The sequence below is a fragment of the Dipodomys spectabilis genome, unplaced genomic scaffold (genome assembly GCF_019054845.1).
Source record: "Dipodomys spectabilis isolate Male_0828 unplaced genomic scaffold, ASM1905484v1 ptg000204l, whole genome shotgun sequence".
NCBI lineage: Eukaryota > Metazoa > Chordata > Mammalia > Rodentia > Heteromyidae > Dipodomys > Dipodomys spectabilis.
Window position 1 is genome coordinate 1,920,684 of NW_024870881.1, and position 25,801 is coordinate 1,946,484.

General features: G+C 41.6%; 1 protein-coding gene across 2 annotated transcripts in view; it reads left to right on the forward strand.

Moving 5' to 3' along the window:
- Frmd3 (FERM domain containing 3) overlaps nucleotides 1-25,801 on the forward strand; it is a 294,129-nt gene that overhangs the window by 197,010 nt on the left and 71,318 nt on the right. For both annotated transcript variants that reach the window (XM_042696229.1, XM_042696228.1), the window contains exons 5-7: nucleotides 2,087-2,184; nucleotides 11,337-11,460; nucleotides 25,595-25,682. In XM_042696229.1, coding sequence (XP_042552163.1) covers nucleotides 2,087-2,184; nucleotides 11,337-11,460; nucleotides 25,595-25,682 — 310 coding nt within the window. The remainder of the gene's footprint in view (nucleotides 1-2,086; nucleotides 2,185-11,336; nucleotides 11,461-25,594; nucleotides 25,683-25,801) is intronic.

Here is a 25,801-nt window from a genome sequence, read left to right on the forward strand (position 1 = left end):
ACAAAATTTCCTGTCACCCAGGGCATGGAGAATCAGAATCCACATTTTAGCAAGATCTCCATGTGTTGATTGATGTGAGGAGGAATTTGGAGATCTAGTCTGGATCTTGCTAATGTTTTTGCCTTGAGCAAATACACATCAAACTGAACATGAAAGTTGTTATTAATTTTACCCGTTGAAATTCAAAATTTATTAGCTACTCTATCTGTAAAATGGAAACAGAGGTTTTCACCCGAGTCTTCTGTGCCCCAGTGCCTAGCACAGTGCATGGCATCAGGCAGATGTGAGATAAAGAGCTGTAGAATGGAAACACCAACTTGTTTCTGAATCCTTCAGTGTGTCTGATGTAATTTCAGGGAACCAGTATCCAGCAATGGTGAGTTCCAGTGCCCTGGAGCAGACAGAATCTCCAGAATCTTAACACCCTAATCATCCTCTCTGACCCTTCATTTCTTCGCCTTTAAAATGGGAATTGTGCATGTTGCTCCTCATGAGCTAAGCCAAGATCTGATAAATTGAGCATTGGAGGCATGTTCTCCAGAGGAAGTGAGGTCTATAGCATATATGTATATAAGTGTAAAAATTGGACTTACATTATTATGGAGACCAAGAAGTCCCACAAATCTTCCATCTGCAAGCTGGAGGCCCAGCAGGGAAGCTACCAGCATAGTTAGAAATTCTTAGAACCAGAGAGCTGATCATGCAGATGACAGTCTAGGCCTGAAGACTTGAGAAACAAGACCACCAAGAGCTGATGTACCAGCTCACACAGTCAGGCAGAGTGAGTTCAACCTTCCTTGTTTTTTTTGTCCCATTGGGTCCCTCAATAGATTGCACGATGACTTCCCACACTGGAGAGCGCCTTCTACTCTGTTCAGTTCATCAATTCAAGTGCTAATCTCCTCTAGACATGACCTCACAGATGCCCAGAAACAATAGTTACCACATAGCTGGGCATCCTATATCCCACATAAATTAAATGTAAATTAAACCTCTCATAGTAGTAACTGGAACTGTCTGAAAGGTACCCCAACCTACAAAGAACATGAAAAGAAAAAAATAGTAATTTGGTCTCTAGTAATTAAACCCTAAAATACACATGGAAAGGAATCTGCATACATCTATGAAGTTACTTTGGTCAGAACAAATAGATCCTAGGCCTGAGTTGAAGGAAAGAATTCACTTGGCTAAGAGAAGCCAGAAAGTCAGAGGAGATCCTGAGCAGCATAGAGGAACCTAGTAGCAAGGTGGCCAGGGACAGTGAGAAAGTTAACCAGAACCAGGGATTGTGAACTGGCAACTCTGGATGGTTTTTGTTTGGCACTGCAATATCTTAAAAATCCACTTGTTGCAACACTTCAGTGATTTCACATGCAAATCCAGTCTCTTGATTTTCTCTAAAAGTGGAGACATCATTCTGCTTTACTACAAGGCAACATGGGTTGGGGCCATAGGGAGCCTGGCTCACTGGGCTGCTTCTCTGTGCCCTTACATCAGCCTATTTCCCTGGCCACATATCTGTCTGGCCTTGCAGGCAGCCAAGCTTGCTATCTCTGGAGAGGGATGAGACCATGACATTAAGTGACACCTCCAGTTGTGAGCTGGCTGGCTTTCTAGCACCAAAACAAGTCTCTTTTGGATTGGTTCCTGTGTCTGTCTACCCCTGAGAAATTGGTATTGTCGTAAAAATTAAATCTAGTTCTGATATTCCATTTCAAACAGAACTTGGACAGCAAGTACCAGAGCTGTGGCGGAGGACTGTGACTATGCTTGTCGCTAAGCAGGGATGGAGGAGTGGCTGCTGAGTCTGGCCCACGTCAGGTCTTCTCGTGCTTCTTTGCAAAGGCTGAGCCTATCCAACTTTGGAAGCTCATAAAGTCTATTAAGACATAGATGCCCTGGATTATCCATATTCCTTGGGCTCGTCTCAATTCCTCTCCACCTGCTGTACGAGGAGCCTGGTGTGCCTCATTGCTTCCTGAATCTTGGCAGGTCTCCAGTGATACAGATAGACCAAGCATGAATTGTCCTTCTTTCAAGCCTCAGCCAAACTTTGGGGGTAACTGTTTCTTCTTTTGTGTTGCAGGTACCTTTTGTATTTGCAAATTAAAAGAGATATTTTTCACGGTCGACTGCTGTGCTCTTTTTCTGATGCTGCCTACCTCGGTGCTTGTATTGTTCAAGGTGAGTCTGACTTCCACCTACCCACCCCTGCTATTGAACTGGGCTATAGAAGTTTGCTCACCTCACTTCTCCCCTCACCTATGTTCATCCTTCCTGGGTCTGCTAGTGGAGGCCAGGTTGGGTTGTGTATACAGAGCGCCTTCAACTCACCTTTTCTCTTGAGCCAGTGGAGTCCTTGTGGAAGGTTAAACTGCAGTGTTCCCAGTGGGTCTTTACATACTTTAAGGCCCCAAAGGAGAGCTTAGGGTATCTTTTACAAAGAGACTGGAGGGCTGGGAAGGTGGCTCAGTGGTAGAGTGCTTGCCTTGCATGCATAAGGCCCTGGGTTCAATTCCTCAGCAACACATAAGCAGAAAAAATAAAAAAGCCGGAAGTGGCGCTATGGCTTAAGTGGTAGAGTGCTAGCCTTGAGCTGAAGAGCTGAGGGACAGCGCTCAGGCCCAGAGTTCAGGCCCCACGACTGGACCCAAAAAAATACAAAGAGACTGGATTGTATGGTTTTCTAAGAAGCTCTTAAGGGCTGTGGGTAGTCAGGGCTCTAAGCTCCAGTCCCCAGGTACTGGGCCTATTGGGCAGGTAGAGCAAGAAACCATGCCCAGTGAGTTGGTTTCACACAAGGTTATTCTGAAGCACACACACACACACACACACACACACACACACACACACACACACACACACACTCTAGTATATTCATGTATACTTGTATATTTATATATAGGTATGTATATCTATACTTACTTCATGTGTGTGTATGTGTGCCTCTAATCTCTCAGCTTTTCTAGCCTTGTGATAAATGAGGAGACCACCAGTTTATAATCCATCATAGCTCAATTTGAATCTTTCTTCCCCTTTCCTGGGTAATTTCACCATAGGCTAGTGACTTGCGTCCTCCACGCTTTGGGATCTTGATGTAGTCAATGGGGGTAGTCATACCTCCTTCTAAGTAATGTGATTTCCTGAGATCACCCTGCACCAGGATGGGAGAGAGCTGGCCCATTAGCGGTGGTTATTGTTCTCTTTAAGGTTGAGCAGGCTGTAAGGGTTGACATCAAAGTGAAACAGTGAATGTATCAACCTTGGCTGGCTTCTGGATGCCTCTACCCATGAGAGAATGTAGCTTCAAGACCTGGGGCAGTAAATGGCTGGGAATGCGTCCAGCACCCAAGAGAAGACTGGCTCAGGAGTCGTGATCTCTGCGCTTGGAGAAGGCAGATAGCTGGCTGCAGAGATTTCTGAGGGGCCCTACTGCCCCTCCCTCTCTGGTATAAATGCTAATGATATGTTTATAAGAGAGCAAGAGGAGAGGGTGAGGAATAGGGAGGAGAAGGGAGAAAGGGGGAGAACAAAAGAGAGGGGAGAAAGAGAGAGAGAGGAAGGTATTACTCCGTGCCTGAGTATTAAATTTTTACAATAGATCTAGAAAACAGAACAAAAGAGCTTGTGACATGCCATCAGCTGATCACATGTGTCAGTCTCCTGCCAATCACAATGCCAAGCCTCATTCACAAATTAAGAGAGAAATTTGTCTTTTCTGGGGATCCCACAGTGGCCCACTGCTATCCCTATAGAACACCCCGTGCTGTGAAATAGTTCTTTTGGCCTTTTTTCCAGGTGTGTTTGTTTGCTGAGTTTTTGTTTTTGTTTGTCAGTCATGGGGCTTGAACTCTGGGCCTGCTCTTCAGCTCATGACTAGTGGCTCTACCACTTGAGCCACAGTGCCACTTCTGGTTTTCTGAGTGGTTTATTGGAGATAAGACTCTCATGGACTTTCCTGCCCAGGCTGGCTTTGAACCTTGATCCTTAGATCTCAGCTTCCTGAGTAGCTAGGATTACAGGCGTGAGCCACCAGCACCTGGCTGGTTGCTGAGAATTTTGAGCTGGGTATTTCCTCTTCCCTGAGAGTCAACTAGTGCTAGGTATCAGATGGTAAACTCAGTGGGGATATTCCAATTTAAAGTAGTCAGTATTATGCCAAGTACTGGTGGCTCACACTTGTGATCCTAAGTACTCTGGAGGCTGAGACCTAGAGAATCAAGATTTGAAGCCAGCTTAGGCCTGAAAGTCTAAAAGACTCTATCTCCAATTAACTAGCAAAAAGCTGAGTTAGAAGTATGGTCAAATGGTAGAATGCCAACTTGTGTGTCGATAAGCAAGCCAAAAGAGAGTGCAGAGTCCTGAGTTCAAGCCTTAGTATTATTACACAGATATATTCTGCCCCCCCCTCACACACACACACACACACACACACACACACACACACACACACACACACACACAAGTGCTCAGGACTGTGGGAAGCAGTTCTAGGAGTCTGAGTGTGCTTTTGAAAGCTGCCTCTTACCCCAGAGTAGAAGTATGTTAAAAACTCCCCATCCTCTTCTTTCCTGGTGATTTTAAAGGCATCCCCGGTTAGGGCATGCCATCTCAGGAAGGGAAAAGGGAATCGATACTAATCCAGGCAGAACACAAGCACAGGAAGATTTCAGAATGCATTTGGGCATTAGTGAATTATTGTCAGTTCTCCAAGGACAAGTTGATATGGGTCTGTAATACAAAACTCTCCATCCTGTTCTGTGCTTGAAATAAAGCCACAAAGTCTCCATGCAGATGGGCAGAGTCCTATTTCAGCCCTCTATGCTATTACTGCTGACCACATACACCAGCTCTGCAGAGAAAGTAGCATAAGAAAAGGACAGGGAGGGCTTTGAGTGGATCTTTTGTCTCTAAAATGCAATATCTGTGGGTCAAGTCTTCTGATGCTCAGGGTGAATAGCAAGCAGCTCTGAAGGTCATTAGCAAATGTGGATAGCAATGGACTCTGTCAGGGCACTTGCTCCTACAGAGTGAAGAGGAAGGTGAAGTCCCTGGTCAGAAAGTGGGAGGCCACGTGGTGGTGCAGTGTTTTGCTTGCTCGTGCCTTTTTCAGGAGTATGTTTTAAGCTTCAGTATATTCTGGATGAGTAAAAACAGCCAGAGTTTTGGCACCTGGATCCAATAAACATATTCAATGCATATAAAATGTAGGAATTTTTTTTGTCCCATAACACACATTGGAAAACAAACACAGAATGCCCTTGGGTTCTATTTATATCCTTTCTTGGTGAAAATGTCTGCCCTGTTCTTTCTACAAAACACCATCAAGAGGGAATTAAGGCTGGGAATGTGGCTTATTGGTGGAGTGCTTGCACGGCATGAAGCTCTGGGTTTGATTCTTCAGTACCACATAAACAGAAAAAGCCAGAATTGGCGCTGTGGCTCAAGTGGTAGAGTGCTAGCCTTGAGCAAAAGCAGCTCCGGGACAGTGCTTAGGCCCTGAGTTCAAGCCCCAGGACTGGCAAAAAAACAGAGAGGGGAGGATTAATTTATACTCTCTGCTTTGCTTAGTTTGTCTAACTTGTGGTGTTTTAGCTCCTGCTTCATATTCTAAGGTGAGAGTAGTGGTCTATTCCTCTGATCCTGTCTGCTACATCTAATGAATCCTCCTTGGCACCCCTCCCTTCTTCTTTCCCTCCCTCTGTTCGTTCATTCCTTCCTTCCTTCCTTCCTTCCTTCCATCCTTCTTTCCTTCCTTCCTTCCTTCCTTCCTTCCTTCCTTCCTTCCTTCCTTCCTTCCTCCCTCCCTCCCTCCCTCCCTCCCTCCCTTCCTTCCTTCTTTCCTTCCTTCCTTCCCTTTTTCCTACCCTCCTTTCTTCCATTCCCTCCCTCCTTCCTTTCTTCCTTTCTTTTTGTTTGTACTAAGGCTTGAAATTAAGGCTTTTTGTTTGCTAGGCGGGCACTCTTATCACTTGAGCCACATTGCCAGCTTATTGGTTGAGACTGGATTTCACCAACTGTTTGCCTGGGCTGAGCTGTGTTTTTCCCAATCTCCACCTTCCAAGTGGCTAAAGTAAGTGTGACACCATGACCAACTCAACACCATTCTTCCTTAGACTTTTGTTCTGTTGTCTTCTAAACATGTATATTTGAAATTAACTTTCTGAGTTGTTTGGGGGTTCTATTGTGATTTTCCTGTCAAGTTAGCTTTCTGTCACTCTAACAAATATCTGAGATAATCAGCTTGTAGACGTAAACTATTATTTGGGTCAAGTCAATTATTTGGTGCCAGTCCATGGTTGCCTGCTGTCCCTACTGTTTTGGGGCTTGTGGTAACACAGTGCATCATGGCAGGAACATGTGACAAAACAAAAACCTTGCCTTATTAGGCAAGACGGTAAAACCCAAATCAGAGAGAGCTATGATGCTATAATCCACTTGAAGTTACACCCTTAATCACCTAATGACTTCTTGTTCAACCACCAATGACCTAAAGATCTCTTGCTAAGCCCTACCTCTTAAAGTTTCTACTGTCTACCAATAGCCCTTGGCCTTTGGGTGAGACTTCCAGATTCTATGTAGAATCTTATTCCTTTGGAGTAAGTAACTGGATGCTTTTTTTTATTGCAGAATTCTTGTGTCTAGCAGACAAGATTTTTTTCTCTGACTTCTGTTAATGAGGCTCTATACTATGAGGAAGGTATTCAATACCTCATTCATCTCTTTGTTTATGTTCTCTAAACACTTACTGAGCAGCTGTCGGGAGGTAGACACTACAGTGCAAAGTCCATGTAAGAAGACTGGCAAGTGAGCAGACTATTGTAATGACTAAATGAGAGGCATGTAGGTTAGGTTCCTGCTGTGAGCAAGGACAGCCAGGGTACTCTTGGAGTAGGTGATTTTGGGATCTGTAATGTCCATGTCTGTACCTCTTTAGAAGGAGCCTGCTCCCAACAGGCTCCCAACAGAGAAAAAATACCATCACCCTTTAGCCTAACCATAAACTGATCTTACTCATTCTTTACTTCAAATTCCTCAGATTTTTCTGCATTTGATTTCTCTTTTAAGAAGTGCTTGGACTTGTTTGAAACTTCAGACTATCTGGTATGTGTCATTTGCCATGTCAGTCATGGGTAAGAGTTAGTCCTCTTGGCATAAGTATTTAGAAGTTCTTATTCATAAAAAGGCACCTCTGGTTTCTGAAGACAGAATTAAAGAGGGTCGGAGGGAGGAGGGAGCAGGGTCTGTAATGGGGCAGCAACCCTATGTGCTATCCATAGAACTTCTATTTCTGCTACATATTTGGTGAGGATACTTGTTTGCGGTGTGAACAAGGTCTCTCCTCATCCCCAACTCTGTCAGCTGACATGTGCACTGGAGATGGCCAAGTTCCATGCCAGTAGTCCATTGTCTCATCTCCTGTAGACATGGAGGTGTTGGCCAGCTCACAGGGGTGTGTGCACTCACATGTGTATGCTGTTGTGGGTGTGTATGTTTTTAGTATGCTTTATGTGTACTTCCCTTGGAACTGAGGTTGAGTTAATCATCAGTTCATGGCTCACTATCATCATCCATCCCTTTGGGTCTATCTACTGATTGCTGGATCCATTTTTTCCATTCTCCATTTTCTTTCTTTAAGGCAACAGTTGACTGTCTTTGCATGTAGCCTTATATTATAATTAATATGGTTTCATGCTCATATACGTCTACATTCCTTAACTGACACTATGGGCCTCATTTATTTTCTCATTTTTGTGCTCAGCATGCTATTTTAGGATTCAGCTATGTTGCTAGGAACATTTCTTGTTGCTTTTAGCCACCACAGAGCATCTTGTAGGTGCATCTCCTATCTTCACTTGTCAGTTCCACCCATGAACATTCAAGCTGCCTTCACTTCTGAGGCTCATGACTGATACTGTGATAGGAAATCTTGAACATATCCTTTCTTGCATCTAGAGTGTTTCTAGGATATATGCCCAGACGAGGGATTTCTGAGTCATAATATTTGGCTAAATACTCCCACCTTGCTCTCCAGAAGAAGTACATCTATCAAGAATCCCCAGAAGTGCACAAGTGTTTCTGTTTACTCATGTCTCTGCCAACTTCTAATTTTTTTTGGCAATGTTATGGATGTGAAGCGACATCTTCCTTTGGCTCCCATGAATCTGATTACTAATGAGTATGATTACACTAGTTTTGCATGTCCTCTTCTGTGAGGTTACCTGTTCATCTTTTTGACCATTTCTTGATTGATTTTCCTAGCCATTTGGGTATTGACTTATGTACAGTTTTCTTTATTCTAGGAATCTGGCCTTGTAAACTTGTGGTTTTGTGACTATATTCTTCCAGCTTGACATCTCTCTTCCTTTGACTCTGATACCATCCAGTGAACAGAAATACTGTAGGGTTTTTTTGTGTGTATTTTTTGTTTTTTTTTGTTTTTCATTTGTAGGGCCTGAACTCTGGGCCTGGCACTGTCCCTCAGCTCTTCAGCTCAAGGTTAGCACTCTACCCCTTGAGCCATAGCACCACTTCCAGCTTTTTTCTGCTTATGTGGTGCTGAGGAATCAAACCCAGGACCTCATGCATGCAAGGCCAAGCACTCTACCACTGAGCCACCTTCCCAGCCCAATACTGTAGTTTTTATATAATCAAATTAATCAATTTCTGTCCTCCAACCAATAGTATTTGGAGTTTTCTTTTTAGCAATCCTTCCTCATGTGTTGTATATACACCATAGGTTGCTTTAAGAACTGTGCAATTTAACTTCTGTGAAGAAACTTTGAGGAGCATTACTTTCTTCATGGATTTGCTCTTTTGCAGCCATTGGAAGATTTGTCAATGAAGGAATAGTAGATAAGAATAACAGAGCTGGGGCTGGGAAGGTGGCTCAGTGGTAAAGCGCTTGCTTTGCATGCATGAGGCCCTGGGTTCAATTCCTCAGCACCACATAAGCAAAAAGCTGGAAGTGGCATGGTTGCTCAAGTGGTAGAACGCTAGCCTTGAGCTGAAGAGCTGAGGGGCAGCGCCCAGGCCCAGAGTTCAGGTCCCACGACCAGACCCCCCCTCCCAAAAAAAGAATAACAGAGCTGGATGTGAATTCTTTTTTTGGGGGGGGGGGTCCGGTCGTGGGGCCTGAACTCTGGGCCCTGTCCCTCAGCTCTTCAGCTCAAGGCTAGTGCTCTACCACTTGAGCCACAGCACCACTTCCGGCTTTTTTCTTTTTGCTTATGTGGTGCTGAGGAATCGAACCCAGGACCTCCGGCATGCAAGGCAAGCGCTCTACCACTGAGCCACCTTCCCAGCCCCCGGATGTGAATTCGTGAATTTGCTCAAGGCATGCTCATGCCCTTTCTACTTCAGAATTTTAGTGGCAGCTAACTTTGCCTAATGCAGTTTTCCCACCATCATTAGTCTACTCTCCCAGACCATAACTCCTGTTTCTTCCAAGATGCCTACTCCTTCTGTCTCACTTTCTTTTGAAAGTTCTTAGAATCAGTAGAAAACATTCACCCGGCCAGACATCACTTCAGCTTCCCCAGACTCAGGTTACTACCTGTTCTCCTGGATCCTTAGGTATTTGGAGATTTGCAGGCATTTCTTCTCCCTCTCCCCACTGCCTTGAAGATTTTCTGAAGGTTCATTGCTAGAATATAGCTACAACCTTAATATAATATACCATTTGTTCTTAGATAGTTTCCTTTGAATTTACAGAACAATAGTTATTTTTAACTTTTTTTTTTGTCAGTTGTGGGGCTTGAACTTTGGGCCTGGGTGCTGTCCCTGAACTCTTCAGTTCAAGGCTAGTGCTCTACCACTTGAGCCACAGCACCGCTTCCAGTTTTCTGGTTATTAATTAGAGAAGAGTCTCACGGACTTTCCTGCCTGGGCTGGCTTTGAACTACCATCCTCAGATCTCATCCTCCTGAGTAGCTAGAATTACAGGCATGAGCCACCAGTGCCTGGCTTAATTTTTTTTTTTAAATTTTGTATAAAGGTGATGTATAGAGGGGTTGCAGTTACATAAGTCGGGTAATGAGTATGTTTCCTTTTGAACAGTGTCACCCTCTCCCCCATTCTCTCCCAGTTAACAATAGTTACTTCTAATGCAACCCTCTTGGGTTCTTTCAATTTGACTTAAAAAAAATTAAATGGTATAGACTGCAAACCCAAGCCCTCAATTCTAGCCAGGGACTTCTTGGACTCAAGAGACCATATTAACTATGGATGGAATGTTGAGAAAGGTTCCCAGCATAGGAAATATTGGGGATGTGATTAAAATTTTATAACTGAAAATATTAATTAACAAACATTATAGAGTCTTACAGTGTCCAGTGTGGTGTTTTGAAATGTGCCTATTTATGAAATGGCTACATTGAACTAATTATAACCTCACATACTTAACCATTGTATTGTGATGAGAATATTGAAATCTATCTTCTTAGAGATTTTCAAGTGTAACACATTGTCATTAACCTCAGCCACCACTCTTGATCTCTTGAATGGCTTGACTTCTCCTGTCTGACTGAACTTTTGTATCATTTGGCTAACTTCCTAGGGTTGTTTTATTGATCGTAAGAATTAATATGCAAGCTGTATGCCTGTGGCTCATGCCTGTAATCCTAACTACTCAGGACACTGAATATTGCATCTTGAAGCTAGCTAGGCAGGAAAGTCCTTGAGACTCTTATCTACAATAAACCATCAAAGAGCTGGGATTGGCATTATGGCTCAAATGGTGTAGTGCCAGCCTTGTGCAAAAAAAAAAAAAAGTGTCTTGTATTTGAGCCCCAGGACTTGCATGAAAAAAAAAAAAAGGTGGTAGAGCGCTTGCCTTGCATGCACGAGGCCCTGGGTTTTATTCCTCAGCACCACATAAGCAGAAAAAGCCAGAAATGGTGCTAGAGTGGTAGAGCGCTAGCCTTGAGCTGAAGAGCTGAGGGACAGTGCCCAGGCCCAGAGTTCAGGCCCCACAACTGGACCCCGCCCCCCCCCCCCCCCGCACCAAAAAAAAAAAAAAGAATATATTACTAAGATTTTTTGTGCCAAAGGGCAACAATGCAAAACACTCTGATATTCCTTGGGAAATTTAAATCAATAAATCCTTCAGCCTTTCAAATATCCATAGTGTTTCCATTGAGAAGCAGTGGTTCAAGTTAATTTAGTATATAGGTAAATGAAACTCAAAGAAGGTTGACAAGTGCCCAGACTCACCGCACAGATAGGAATGAGTCTCTAGACAGGGAGGTGTGGTCTTCCCAGGACACATTCTCCATGCACCATGCTTGTGTTGTTGTCTTATATGTCTTCTTTTCTTTACTTTTCACTGGGTACAGCTGAGCTTGGTGATTATGATCCTGATGAGCATCCTGAGAATTACCTCAGTGAGTTTGAGATTTTCCCGAAGCAGTCACAGAAACTGGAAAGAAAAATAATGGAAATTCACAGAAATGACCTCAGGTAATATGGTATGAAATGTGAAATGATACAGGCGAGGAAAACGTGCTTCCTGTGGGGAATGCAGAATCCATGGAGTGAAAATGCTGATACCACATGGGTAGCATGTTTTAGGTGGCCACAAGAGCTTGGGCTCTTTAAGGACCCCTGGTAGTGTGGGGCCTGGTAGCTGTTTATGTTATGTTATGTTATGTTTGATTCGATCAATATATTTTCTTATACACATGGCTTTCTAACTCTCTCCAGTTTCTTTTTCTTTTTCTTTTTTTTGTGCTAGTACTAGGGCTTGAGCTCAGATCCTGGCTGCTGTCCCTGTGCTTTTTTACTCAAGGGTGGTGCTCTACCACTTGAGCCACAGTGCTACTTCTGGCCTTTTTGGTGATTCATTGAAGATGAGTCTCACAGACTTTCCTGTTCAGGCTGCTTTCAAACCATAATCCTCAGATCTCAGCCTCCTGAGTAAGCTAAGATTACAAGTACAAGCCACAGACACCCAGCCACCTAGTTTCTGAAAGTGAAATATAAGGCAAATGAACAATCCTTTCTGATTTGAAATTTGTGTTGCCTTTTCCCCTCTTGTGGTCTTTGCTGGAATCTTTGATTTCAAGTAGAGTAGAACTCATTGACATGGCTCCTTCCCTTATCTATGATGTTTCCAGATTATCATACGGAGCCCCAGTGGTCTGTAAAAGGACCATGTTCTGCAGAGTATTCACTGGATACCTGACACTATTCTAAGCCCTCGGCATACACTGACTCATTTATTTTTCACAACATCTCAGGAGCTAGGAACTAGGGAACTTCAAAGAGGTCTGCCTGCATGTACAGCCTGTGCTTTTAAGCACTGGACAAGGCATGCTTGCACTCTGCATATGCTATGGGAAATGAAATGAAGCATGCTTAAGACTTACCACCAGTGTGGACCTCAGGTAAATCTGGTATTCTAGTCTGTAATTAGCATGTAGATCCCGTGCAGATCTTAGAAAGCAAACACTTTCATAATAATGGCAAGCACAGGCCTTTTATGATAAGTATTTATAGAGAAATGCAAGATCCGAGATGTTGCCATGTTCTGGGCCTCTGATAATTACAGCCACTGGATTATGAATTCAGGAACAAATAGCTGCCCTCTTTGTGCAGGCATGGAGCACTCTCCTTGCTTTGTACAGGCCCGCCCCCTTCTGGTAAGTATGGAAAGAGCACAAGTGTGCACAGGTTCTGTTTGGAAAAGCAATCTCTACTCTTGGGAATAAAGATGATCAGGCACCAAAACATTGCAGTTATTTCAGAAATCAACATGCCACCACAAGAGGCTACTCAAGAAGCTGAGATTTGAGGCTCATATTTCAAAGTCAGCTTGGGCAAGAAAGTCTGTGAGATTTTTATCTCCAATTAACAACCAAAAATCTGGAGATGGAGCATAAATCTGGAGATGAGTATAAAAGCACAAGGAAAGTGCCTAGGCCCTGAGTTCAGGCCCAGGAACAGCCTCAGGAATGGCCATGCACACACACAAGCACGTGCATTCACATACACAATACATATATATGTATATATGTGGCATATATATTTAACTTGCACTGTTCTTATACACTTTGGGGATAAGTTCTGGAGTTAGCATTAGGCTTCCCATATTCCAGTTATATTGAAGGCAATGTGGCTTAGAGGTGCTTCCTAGGGACCACATAATTAGATCTGTTAGATGAAGGATTTGTATCCCTTATGTGGATTACCTGGAAAATCTTTTGTGACCAGAATTTAGTCTTAGATACTTCAAATGTGTCTTAGTAACAAATGTTTATTTAGCCCTTATTGGAGGTCAAACTGCTTTATGTGTTCCATGTTCACTGGGTCCTCCCAAACTCTCCAAGGTAAGGACGGGTTGAAGAAAGTACAGCCTGGAAAGGCTGCTACATAGCAGTAGTCAGAACATGAACCTTGGCTTTTGCTGATATGAAGATGCTACCCTGCACTGGGAAATTGTGGGAAACAGATAGTTAGCTGGGTATTTCTTGGTGTTGCCATGGAAGTGGTACCCAAGATGGACACTGGGAGTAGGAGGAGTTAGTAATTTCTGCCTCGAGAGCTTCAAAGACCTGAATAAAGAATCAGAGATGAAATTGAAAGAAGAGAATCTTGAGAGACATTGCAGTAAGACTTGGTGACTCACTGGATTTTATGGGGAAATGGATGGATCAAAGAAAATTCTTTTGTCCTTCCTTCCTTCCTTCCTTCCTTCCTTCCTTCCTTCCTTCCTTCCTTCCTTCCTCCCTCCCTCCCTTCCTTCCTTCCTTCCTTCCTTCCTTCCTTCCTTCCTTCCTTCCTTCCTTCCTTCCTTCCTTCCTTCCTTCCTTCCTTCCTCTCTTCCCCCTTTCTTTTTACTTGTTCTTTCTTTATGAGCTAGAATTGGCACTTGAACTCAGGGCCTGGATGCTATCCTTAGCCTTTTTTTTTTTTTTAACAAAACACTAGTACTCTTCCACTTGAGCAACATCTCTAGTTTTTTGTTAGTTGATTGGTGATAAGAGCCTCATGGATTTTCCTCCCTGGGATGGCTTTGAACCACAGTTCTTAGCTCTCAGCCTTCTTAATAGCTCAGATTACATGTGTGAGCCACCAGCACCCAGCCCAAACTGTTTCTTAACAATCACATTATTTATTGGACCCTGTGCAAGCACTTGGCTTTGCTGGTATCTCTGACAGTGATCATCATGATTTAGAGCACCCATGCTTTATGAATATCATGCTGTATGGGCTAATACTGATATGAACTAGAAACAGTTTGTCAAACAGCCTTGTCTGAGTCTTTACAATATCACTGACTAAAAAAGTTGGTTTTTAGAGAAGTTTAGGTTCATATCAAAATTGAAGGGAATGTTTGGATGTTAGTAACTCATGCCTGTAATCCTAGCTTGCAGATTGGGAAGAAAACTTCTTGAGACCTTTATCTCTAATTAACCAGCAAAATCTGGAAGTGGAGGTGTGGCTCAAGTAGTACGGTGCCAGCATTGAGCAAAATAAAGCAAAGCCCCATTTCTGGTACATTAAAAATAATGGAAAGGAACGGGCAGATAATTCCCACATGCCCTCTGCCACCACACACGGTAGTCTACGTTGTTACTTATTTCTTCCTCAGAACAGTCCATTAGTTATAATCAATCTGTGTCAATACATACTAATGTCAACTAGGGTTTATGCTTAATGTTCATTCCATGAGTGTGGACAAATGTTCAATAACGCATCTCCACTATTATAGTGCCATTTGTAATAGATTCCCTGTTCTAAAAACCAGTCCCCTGTCACCTAAGCTCTGGAAGCCACTGATCAATTATTATTTTCTGTAGGTTTGACTTTTCTAGCATATCATAGATGGGAGAATACAGCTTTTCAGGTTGGATTTTCACTTAGTAATATGCATTTCCGCTTCCTCCATTAATATCCCTGGCTTGATTGCTCACTTTGTTTTTTGAACCACTGACTAATATTTCATTGTCTGGATGTGTGATGCATCACTGATCACTTATTCATTCAGTTACTGAGGACAACTTGGTTGCTCCCAAGTTTGAGTATAGCGTTATTCATAATAAATAGCATCATTAGCATTCAACGCCTATGTGAAGGTTTTTCCGTGGGTGTATGCTTTCAGCTTCTTTAGGTAAATGCCAGAGGAGTATGCTTGCTACAGCATATTGTATCAGTATGTTTAGTTTTGTAAGAAACTGTTTTCTACTGTCTATACCATTTTGTATTCCTACCAGAAATGAACGAGAGTTCCAGTTGCTTCACATCCTAGCCAGCATTTGATGGTGTTGGTGTTCTGGACGCTAGCCATTCTAATCACTGTATAGATAGTAAGGATTTATTTTTAAAGATTTCATAGAGGCATCTTTGTACCTCTTAATACACTGTGAACCAGAGGATATGAAGTTATATCATTTATTTTATTGAACATGTGTTATGTTAAAAATCTACTGGGTCTGAGTTGTATTTAAATAAAACTTTTTGTAGCTACACAGTTCTTACTTTGTAGAAATAATAGTAATTGGGCCATAAATATTAAGTTGGCCATGACTGAATAAACTTTATTGACAAACCAGATGAGCGTCCTCAGGTGTGTCACAAGAACTAGTTTTCTGACTCCTGTTCTAAAGAACAAGTCTGGAATCAAATTCCACTTCACTTTTGTACCACCTCTACACATAATTCTAAGACAACAAGAGAGATCCCTGTATTTAAAACTAAGTGTGAAGAAGAAGCTTGTTTTAATTGGCAGACTAAATTGAGTTTGGTGTGCAAACATGAAATCCTAGTGTAGGACTGATTTAAAATAAGTTGCTCCTCTTTTAGTGCCATCTGGTGGCCATAAAGAGTCATTACCAGAATCCATAGTATTTGACTATTCAGTTATTTTGGCTCTCTTGGTTTCTGTTTTCCACAGGTTTAATTGTAGCCATCTGAGTTAAGAGGAAGCACCCAAACTATTAGTCCTGAGGATTCTCAGAGAGGGAATGAAGATAAAAATAACATTTATATTAGCCCGGTGAACGTGGCTCATGCCTGTAATCCTAGCCACTCAGGAGCTGATCTGAGGATCATGGTTCAAAGCCAACCCCAGCAGGAAAGTCCATGAAACTCTTATCTCCAATAAACCACCAGGAAACCAGAAGTGTCCCTGTAGCTCAAGTGGTAGATCGCTAGCCTTGAGATGAAGAGCTGAGGGACAGCGCTCAGGCCCAGAGTTCAAGCCCCATGTCCGATAGGAAAATAATTATTTCACTGTAAAGAACCCTGATAAGCTTCTCTGGAGGTTTTTTTAGTCTTACCATTTTCTCATCACCAAATTAATCACCAGTTCATTAGAAGAAAAAAGATTTACAGCAACTTCAGTCATAGGTCAAAAGCTTTTAAATATTCAAGAAGCTCAATTGGCAGCAGAACTATCTTGGGATGTGTATTCCTTGCTGCTAAGCAGCAGGACAAACATTTCTAATTGGCCATTGTTGTGAAGGTCAAATCCAGTGTATTTGGGCTGGAAGCAACAATGGCCTATGTGTGATTTGCAGCTAGCAGTTGCCTTTGTTTCTTACAGTTCATATTTCTGCACATAGTTATTACTTAACAAATGGCTAGCTTCCTAAAAGAAAGTAGTCTACCATGGCAAATCTCTTCTACATGTGTTCCATATATATATATATATATATATAATATACATATATATGTATGTGTGTGTGTGTGTATATATATATATATATATATATATATCTTACAAGACCCCCCCTGGGATTTTTTTTTCCATTTGGAGAAGAGTGCTTATTGAATAGAAGGAGGAGGGGGAGATGTCCAATTATTTTTCAACTTCAGACATCCTTTCTATCTGTCATGTCTTCTCCCTCCCCCTATGTCCTTTCCCTTCTTGAATTCCTTGCAAAATCCCCCATGCCTCCCTCTGATAGCATTTCTGTTTTTTTGTTGACATTTAGTATAACAGCCTTGCTAGGAGGAAGAAGATGGAATCATTTAGCATCAAATGCTTTTCTACAAAAACAAAATCCTTGCATTACAGGGCCCAAAATTGGATAATTCTGTATAAGTGTGGGCCAGAGACAAAGATGTGCAACATCTGAGTTGGTAACATTTTTTTTATAAGTAAGAACTGGTAAAGCAACTTGAAGGAGAAGGAACAATGTCCCCAGTATACAACAAGGCTGTGACAAAAGGAGGGAGGGGTTGTACTGAAAGTCAGAGTTAACCATGCTTAGTGTGTTCTTAGTGTGTTCTCTGGATGTCCCTGATTGTGATTCCAACTTACAAGGCAGCCTCTCAACTTTGGAACACTAGAACAATGTATCCATTCATCCATCTCTCCATTCATCCATGATTCATCTATCTATCCATTCATCTACCAATGGTTCACTCATTTATGCATGAAATTTTCCACCTATCCATTCATATAACACGTATTTTGTTGAAGAGCAATGTTGCTTGGGAAAGTGTAGCAGTGTACAACCTCAGCTCTTCAGTTGCTTCACCAACAAGCCAGGGTCTCCTAGATCCCCTTCATCAACCACACCGCCCGTACTTCATGTATTCAAAGATTTTTTTAAAATCTAAAAATAATATCCATGAGACAACATTTGTCAGTTTCTGTAGCCATGCGGTGAAGCACACTCTGGAGCCTCCTGGGTGCTAAGACCCTAAGTCCTGCCAAACGGCATGTTGTGGGAGGGGCTCTCAAACATCTGAAGCCAGAGTAAGGAAAGCAGAAAGATGCCAGAACACTAAATCCAGATAAAGTTGTCTTCAAGTTGCAGCACAATCTAATTAAACTCAAATGGAAAATTCTACTGTTCAGGAAGAGAATGTTCTTTTTATATAGAAAAAAAATAATTCTATTGTCAAGGTGATGTACAGAGGGGTTACAGTTACATAAGTAAGGTAGTGATTACATTTCTTGTCGAACATTGTTACCCCTCTCTCATTTTTCTTCCACTTTCCTTCCTCCCACCCAAGTTGTGAAGTTCATTTCCAACATATTGTCTTGTGAGAATCGCTGTGGCATTGGTTCTCCTTTGTCCTTTGTCTCACCATTTTGTTGTTCCCCTTCCCTTCCCTAATTCAGATAAATAATATTATATACAATATGCAGGGTACCTAAATCAAATACAATGACAATAGGAGATAAACCATAGGGAAAAAAACACAAAAGAAAAAAGAAATAACTTCACATATAAAAACAACAACAAAGAAAAACCTCTTGTTTCCATATCTTGGAGTTCATTTCGCTTAATATCATTTTATATGGTCATATGTACATAGCTATTGAGCTATTGCGATCCTTTTGTAGGACTATCCTAGACATATACTAATTATTACAAATGAGGGAAACCATGGTGTCTATGTTTCTTTGGGTCTGGCTTACTTAATAGGATTTTTTCCAAGTCTTTCCATTTCCTTATAAATGGGGTGATGTCATTCTTTCTATTTGTCTTCTCTACTTGAGTGTAATTCTGATGCTTGTAGGTCCATAGGGCTGAGACAAGGAACAGAAGACCCAGATCCACCCCCTGCCATGCCAGTTGTGCAATCCAGGTCATTTCTGGCAAAATCTACACTTAATTCCACCGTTAGTGGCAATGAATTATTTGCATTCATTCTTTAAGCATTTGATGTTTCTATACTTTATGTGATGGTTTGCTGAAGGAAGATCAATATAACAGATTGTTTCTCTCTGGCTTAAAATATTCAGAGAGGCGAGGGGGACAATATACAGCTAAATACGTAATTACTTCACCTTACCTAATTTATTAGAAAAGCGTGTCTTTAGAGAAATGCTAACTCTTACAAAAGAATTCCCTTGTCATTATCTCTAAACGTGTCAGTTGAGACATTATTAATCTTAGAAGAACATTTCCCAGTATAGTGTTTAAAGGATAGAAAAATCTTTATTTTCCATTACCAAACAGAGTTTTTGCCAGGAACAAATGTCCAGTGAGAGATTCAAAGGGGAAAAAGGAAGCTTTCTATTTACTTGCTCTAAGTTTCTTCTTGGAGAACAGATTATTAGGCTTCTTCTTCAGCAAGTCAGGAGCCTTCAGAATTTCAGTGCTGTTGGGGCCCTTGCCTTTTTCCTTTTGGTTGTTGCTCCCCTCTCCCCTTATTTTTTGTGCTGATCCTGGGGCCTGAACTCAGGGCCTGATACTGTCCCTGAGATGTTTTGCTCAAGGTTAGGACTCTGCCAACTACGGCTCCAATTCCAGGTTTTTGGTACTTAAGTGGAGATAAGAGTCTCACAGACTTTGCTGCTGATCCTCAAATCTCAGTCTGCTGAAAGTAGCTAGCATTACAGGCAGGAGCTACCAGAGCCTAACTTGGTTGTTGTCCCTTTTAAGATGTCTTCTTTGACATTTTAGCCTTTCTGTGGATATGAATTTTTGTAGTCTCTTAGATACATAGTCAATGGAGAGTAGGTAGTCAAATTCTAAGTGACTCTTATTTTAAGGATGAGCTTTCACTGGTCCTCCCCTCAGCATGAGATTTCTTTTCTTGTGTCACCTGCTAAGCTAACAAGGAACCACTGCTAATCTAAGTAAGAGGAAGCAGATAAAAGGCTCTTGAAGTTCAAATGGGATCACAGAAGATCCTAAGTAATCAAAGCCAACTGAAGCAAAAGAACAGAGCTGGAAATGACCACTCTACTTGACTTCAAAGTATGCAACAAAGCTGCAGTAACCAAAAACCTCTAACCAAAACCTCTAATGGTCTAAAAGCAGACACAGAGGTCAATGGAACAAAAAAGAATGCACAGAGATAAACATATGAATTTATAACCAGCTTATCAACTCACAGTGGAGAAAGACAAGTCTCTTCAAGAAACAGTGTTAGGAAACTGGATATCCACAGACAGAAGAATGAAACTAGACCCTTGTTTTTCACTGTTAACAAAAAACAATTCCAAATGAATTATATTGAAGACCTGAAATTATAAGACGTCTCTGCCTTTGGATATTTTTGTTCTGCTTTTCTTATTTATTTATTTATTTTGTTGGTCATGGGGCTTGAACTCTGGGCTTGGGCGCTGTTCCTGCACTCTTCAGCTCAAGGAGAGCACTCTACCACTTGAGCCACAGCGCCACTTCCGGTTTTCTAGTCGTTTATTGGAGATAAGAGTCTCACAGAGTTTCTTGCCCGGGCTGGCTTTGAACCACAATCCTCAGCTCTCAGCCTCCTGAGTAGCTAGGATTATAGGCGTGAGCCACCGGTGCCCGGCTGTTTTTCTCATTTTTGAAAGTCATAGAAATATCATGATGTGGCATTATTTGTAGCTTCTTTGATTCCACTTTATTTTGTGATATCTACTTATGTTGATGTATATATCTTTATTTCATTAGCCTTTATGGCTGTGTAGTATTTCATTATCTATCCATCTGTTAATTAACATTTGAGTTGCTTTCTATGTGTTGCAATTCAAATAGCACAACTATGACAGTTTAATATATTTCTTGATGCAGCACTGGTATGTGTTGAGTATATGAATGTGAATGCAACTATTTTTAGAGTAAATATATGCAATTTTAATATGCCAGGGTGTTTCCCAGATTAATTTTACCAAATGCTTTATAGTATATAGTGCTTTTTTCATTAGTTGAAATTTTTTATCATTAATTTTAGCTACAGATAGACATACTCATGTTTTCTCATAGTTATAACGTTTTTATTTATTTTTGCAGTATTGGGGTTTGAACTGAAGGACCGCATGTTTGCTACACAGATACTCTATCATTGTAGCTTTGCCCCCAACTCTCATAATTTTAATTTATATGCTCTCATAGTTTTAATTTACATTTTCTTCTTTTTCTCTCTTCTTTCTTTCTCACTTTTTCTTTCATTTTTTTTCTTTTTTTCTTTCTTCCTTTCTTCTTCCTGCCCATCTTGAGGCTCAGGACTGGGCACTGTTCCTGAACATTTTTGCTCAAGGTTAGTGCTCTACTACATGAACCAGAGCTCTACTTTTTTTTTTTTTTTTTTGGTAATTTATTGTATATAACTTTCACAGGCTTTCCTACTGGCTGGCTTTGAACTACAGTCCTCAGATTTCAACCTCCTGAGAGTTAGGATTACAGGTGTGAGCTACCCTTGCCAGCTAATTTATGTTTTCTTGATCATACAGAGGGTAAGAAGGTCTTCATGTATTTTGTGTCGACTTTCAATTTGCTAAGCCCTTATTAAGTCCTCAATTTTTCCTGGGCTATTTGGTTTAAATTCTTTTTGATAGTTCACTGACATAGCAACTGTAAAGGTACTTTAGGTAGGAGTTACTTTTTAGTTTGTATGCATTAATGACATCTTCTTGCATAAGGTAGCTTGCCTTTTTGCACCCTGGATGACATCTCCTGATGAGTAGAAAGCCTTGAGTTTGATAGGACACCCTGTGGAGCTGTGGCGCATTGGCACCCTGTGGAGTTGAGTGCTTCTGATTTGAAATTAAATGCCCATCAAACTTGGAAAAGATGGGGAAGTGGCTGAAAAGAGACCTCCAAAGCAAGTTAAAATTAGTCTCTTTCATTTCAGCTTGTTTTCTAGTACAACAAAATACTTAGGGCTGGATACTTTGTCAGGAATAGAGATTTATTTAGCTCACAGATCTGGGAATTCAACATGTGCTTAGGTCTGCTGAGGGCCTTCTGCCCCATCACAACATGACCGGTGGCCAAAGCGAGACCATGTGTGTGCTGGAGAGGCCACAGGAAGACGACAAGTCAGAGAAACTCAGGGGGTTAGACTTGCGGTGAGCTAGAAACAGAGGCTTCCACCTGTAATCCTGCTGCAGAGGAGGCACAGGAGGACTGTGATTCAAGGCTAGCAAGGGCAAAAATGCAAGATGCTATCCAAAAAATAACTAAAGCAAAAATGAGCTTGAGGCATGGCTCAAGTGCTAGAGAACTGACCTAGCAAGTATAAGGCCCTGAGTCTGAATCCCAGTGCCAGCCACCTGATAAACACAAACCAACTTACTCCCACATGGGCTTACTTACTAAGATGTCATGAAAGCAACAAAACCTCTTTTAGGGCATTATGAGTAGTGGCCTAATGGTCTAGCACTAGGCCTGCTCTTCAAGGTCCTGCCTCCCCTCCTCACACTGCCACTCTGAAAACCAAGCATCTATCACACAAGCTCTGGGGGACCCACTCAAGCCATCCCCAAATAATAGCTCTTTCCAACATGAACCTCTAATTATAACCTTTCATTATGAACTTGTAAATAGAAGAGAAAGGTGTACTTTCAAGCCACATTGGATTTTCAGACTTAACCATGTGGTTATATAGAGGCAAGAGTGGAGGGAGTGTGATTGTGCAGAAGGGTGGACCTTGTAAGCGCTGGGGAAGACCAATAGCACAGAGCCAATGGCGTGAGACTGTGAGAGACACATGAATGCCTTGGTTTTGGTTCTGGTTTGCTTTGGCCATGGCCAATGAGTTCTTAAATTTCAAGTGTAGAAGTTGAAATGGAGATGCCTAGAAGCACAATGGAGAGCACAACTTCAAATGCTTTGTCTTGAGGTGTGTATGGAGGAGAGGAGTGAGGGCAGATAATGACCAGGAGAGTACTAGAGGCAGAGAGAAAGGTACAGAAAGACAGACAGAGACTGAAAGGCAGACAAAGGGACAGAGGAATAGACAGCACAATAGTGGATACAATATTATCTTTATTTTCTGATGAAAGTTAAAATACTGCCAAAACATTTGAAAGAATCACACAAAGAGACCTAGATGTATATTTGTAGTGGGTGACTTTCTTGAGTCTAGTATTAAGGGAAAAACTACAACTACTGTGTTTTATGAAAAAAAGAATAAAAAATGGGGCCAACAATAGAATTTGTTAGATTTTGAAAGCCCACACAATACTATTCAAGATAAACAAATAAACCTTCCCTGTTTGAACAGTATCATAGTGAAATTTCACACTCTAAAACTGAAGACAAAATCATGAAAAGCTTCAGAAAGACTGTTTTCCCAAAGTAGGCATTTAAATTAATTCCTTGGAAACATTCTATAAAATATGGACTTAAAAGTTATTTCTTCATTGTGGCCAGGTAATGGTGACTCACATATGTAATCCTAGCTACTTAAGGAGGCTGAGGATCATGGTTCAAAATCAGTCTGTGAAAGAAAGTTTATGAGCTCTCATCTCCAATTAAACACCAAAAAGCCAGAAGTGTTACTGCAGCTCAAGCAGTAGAGTGCTAGACTTGAGTATAAAAGTTTAGGGACAGCACCGAAGCCCTGAGTTCAAACCCCAGGATCTGCCTTTCCTACCCCCCCCCACCCCCCACACACATTGAAAAGAATCAGAGGTAGTGGTGGCTCACAACTGTAATCCTAGATATTTAGGAGGTTGAGATCTGAGGATTTTGGTTAGAAGCCAGCCTTTGCAGAAGAGACCATGAGACTCTTATCTCCAGTTAACCACCAAAAAGCTGAAAGTGGAGTTGTGGCCTAAATGGTAGAGGGTTAGCCTTGAGTGAACATGCCAAATAAGAGCATAGACCATGAGTTCAAGCCCCAGAACAGGTATACATAAGAGAAGGGATCAGAAGAAAACAAAGGAAGGAAAAGAAAAGAAACAGGCAATTTCTCTCACATGGCAACCTTTTCTTTCCTTTCCCAAGTTCCTGTGAGTAGTAGGAAAATACAAAAAACCATTAGATAAGTGATACAAGAAACAATTCCATTCTTGGGTCAGAAGGCCCGAGGTATCTCTGGAAGACAAGAAACAGGGACAATATGAGACATGTTTGGACAAAGCCAAACACGTGCACAGCACAGCGATGGTTCTGGGTGCCTTGGGCCTTCGATACAAGGGGCAGCCACCATGGTGAGTAGGCAACTATATTTGGGGGTCACTTTTCCCCTTCCTCTCTTGCTTTGTGAAATCAAGAGCAGCAATAATCTGTAGTTGAGGGCACCTGTGTGTGAGAAAAGGCAACTCCAGATAGACCTAAAAACTTTACTGTGAAGCAAGTTATCCACATCAAACCCCTTTCTCCAACCTCTGGAGACCACTTTATTAAACAGATATGTCAACCCCAAAGGTGAGCACCCAACAAGAATCACCAAGCACTTAAGAGAGCATCCATCACTGAATGAGAAACTCTGACTCAGCCAAAAGGACTCCTCACCAAGAAACAGAATTCTGGGAGCCAACAGGATTGAACCTTTCCAAGAAACGAATGGTAATCTTTCCAAGGAAAAGAGCAAATGCTGTTCACGAAATGAGAACAGGCTGCTATTTCAAGATCCAACAGGTTGTATTGTATGGGAAATGAAATGCTTAATTGACACTTAAAAAGACATAAATGACACAAAGAGCAGAATGCGCACAGCTGAAGAATGAACTGGCAAGTTGGAATAATGAAATAAGTCAGTATCTGGAAAGACAGAGCTATCAAGATGAAACGAAGATGGAAATGCATGGAAGATAGACCTGGGAATGTCAAAATACACATACCAGTACTGTACCCAGGTTCTTTCAATGGAAAGGTAGAGAGATGAAAGAGAAACAGAAGGGGAGGGAGAGAAAAAGAGTGAAAGAAGGTGGGGAAAGGAAGAAAATAATAAAACAAAGGCAGTAGTCATTGATTAGAAAGGTCTAGACAGGACAACAGGACAGTAGTAGTCTAGGTAAATAAGTAAAGAGGCTCCTTGTACGTACTGAAGCCAAATTTTGGTACATTAAGAGTAAAAAAACTTTGAAGGGCTTTAGGGAGAAGGTAGTTGGACTCAATTTGTTTTAGAGACCTGGTGACTGACGCCTTGAAGAGATGAGAGGGATCCATCTGAGAGTAGGGAGCCTGGGTGCAGAGAGATTTGATGTTGCCATATAATTTTGCATTTTAAATATAAGAATGGTTTACAGCAGCAAATTTTTCTTAGTGGTTAGACTTATGTAATTATTTGAGAAGAGTAGTTCAAATTCTCTATGATACATTGGGCTGTTCTTCCAAGTGAGGTCTTTGAACCGTTCTGCAATCCCTGTGTCAAAGTTTTCCCTGCAAGGATTTCACCACCATGAATGTTTGTAGGCCTTTTCCTCCTGAGGACATGACCTTGTTTATCACCTTAGAGGTCAGTACTAGGACGCAACTCGTGATTGAGATTTCCTTTCAAAGTCCCTGGCTCTCTGAGGCTGACAATTCTTTGTGCTCAGAGGCCTCTGTTTAGGCTTGTTGGTAGGACTACAGGATTACCTAGTTTCTACCCAGAGCAAGATGGAATGCTATACCCTGGGAAATCTTTTAAAATGAGTAGGAGAGAACAGATGCTAAGTTTTATTTTGTATTAAAACTGAATTAGCAAGAACCAGCCCATTGGTAACTTGATCACCTTGATTAACTGTACAGGTCACTGCAGTGCTCAGAATACTTGTGGGTACATCATGGAACAATTAGAGAGAACATGAGACCAGAGTTCTCAGCCAAGGGCTCCTCACTGTGACAAATGACCGGTTTTTCTGATCACTATTTATGTAGAGAATTGCTTTATCCAGTTAAGAATACTATACTTTATTGATTAAAGGAACTCCAATCACTGATTTTTTTTTCCATCATAACTCCGTAAACTTTTCTTGTATGATTTTTAGAGGCCAGAGCCCACCAGTTGCTGAATTTAACTTACTCCTGAAGGCACACACTTTGGAAACCTACGGGGTGGATCCTCACCCATGCAAGGTAACTGTTCCACACATTGGGTGACCGTGTAATGATTGTCTAACCCCAAAGAGAATTAACTGGTGTGCAAGAAGAACCCTCTGATAAGATTGCCACAGCCTGAACCATACTTTATAACT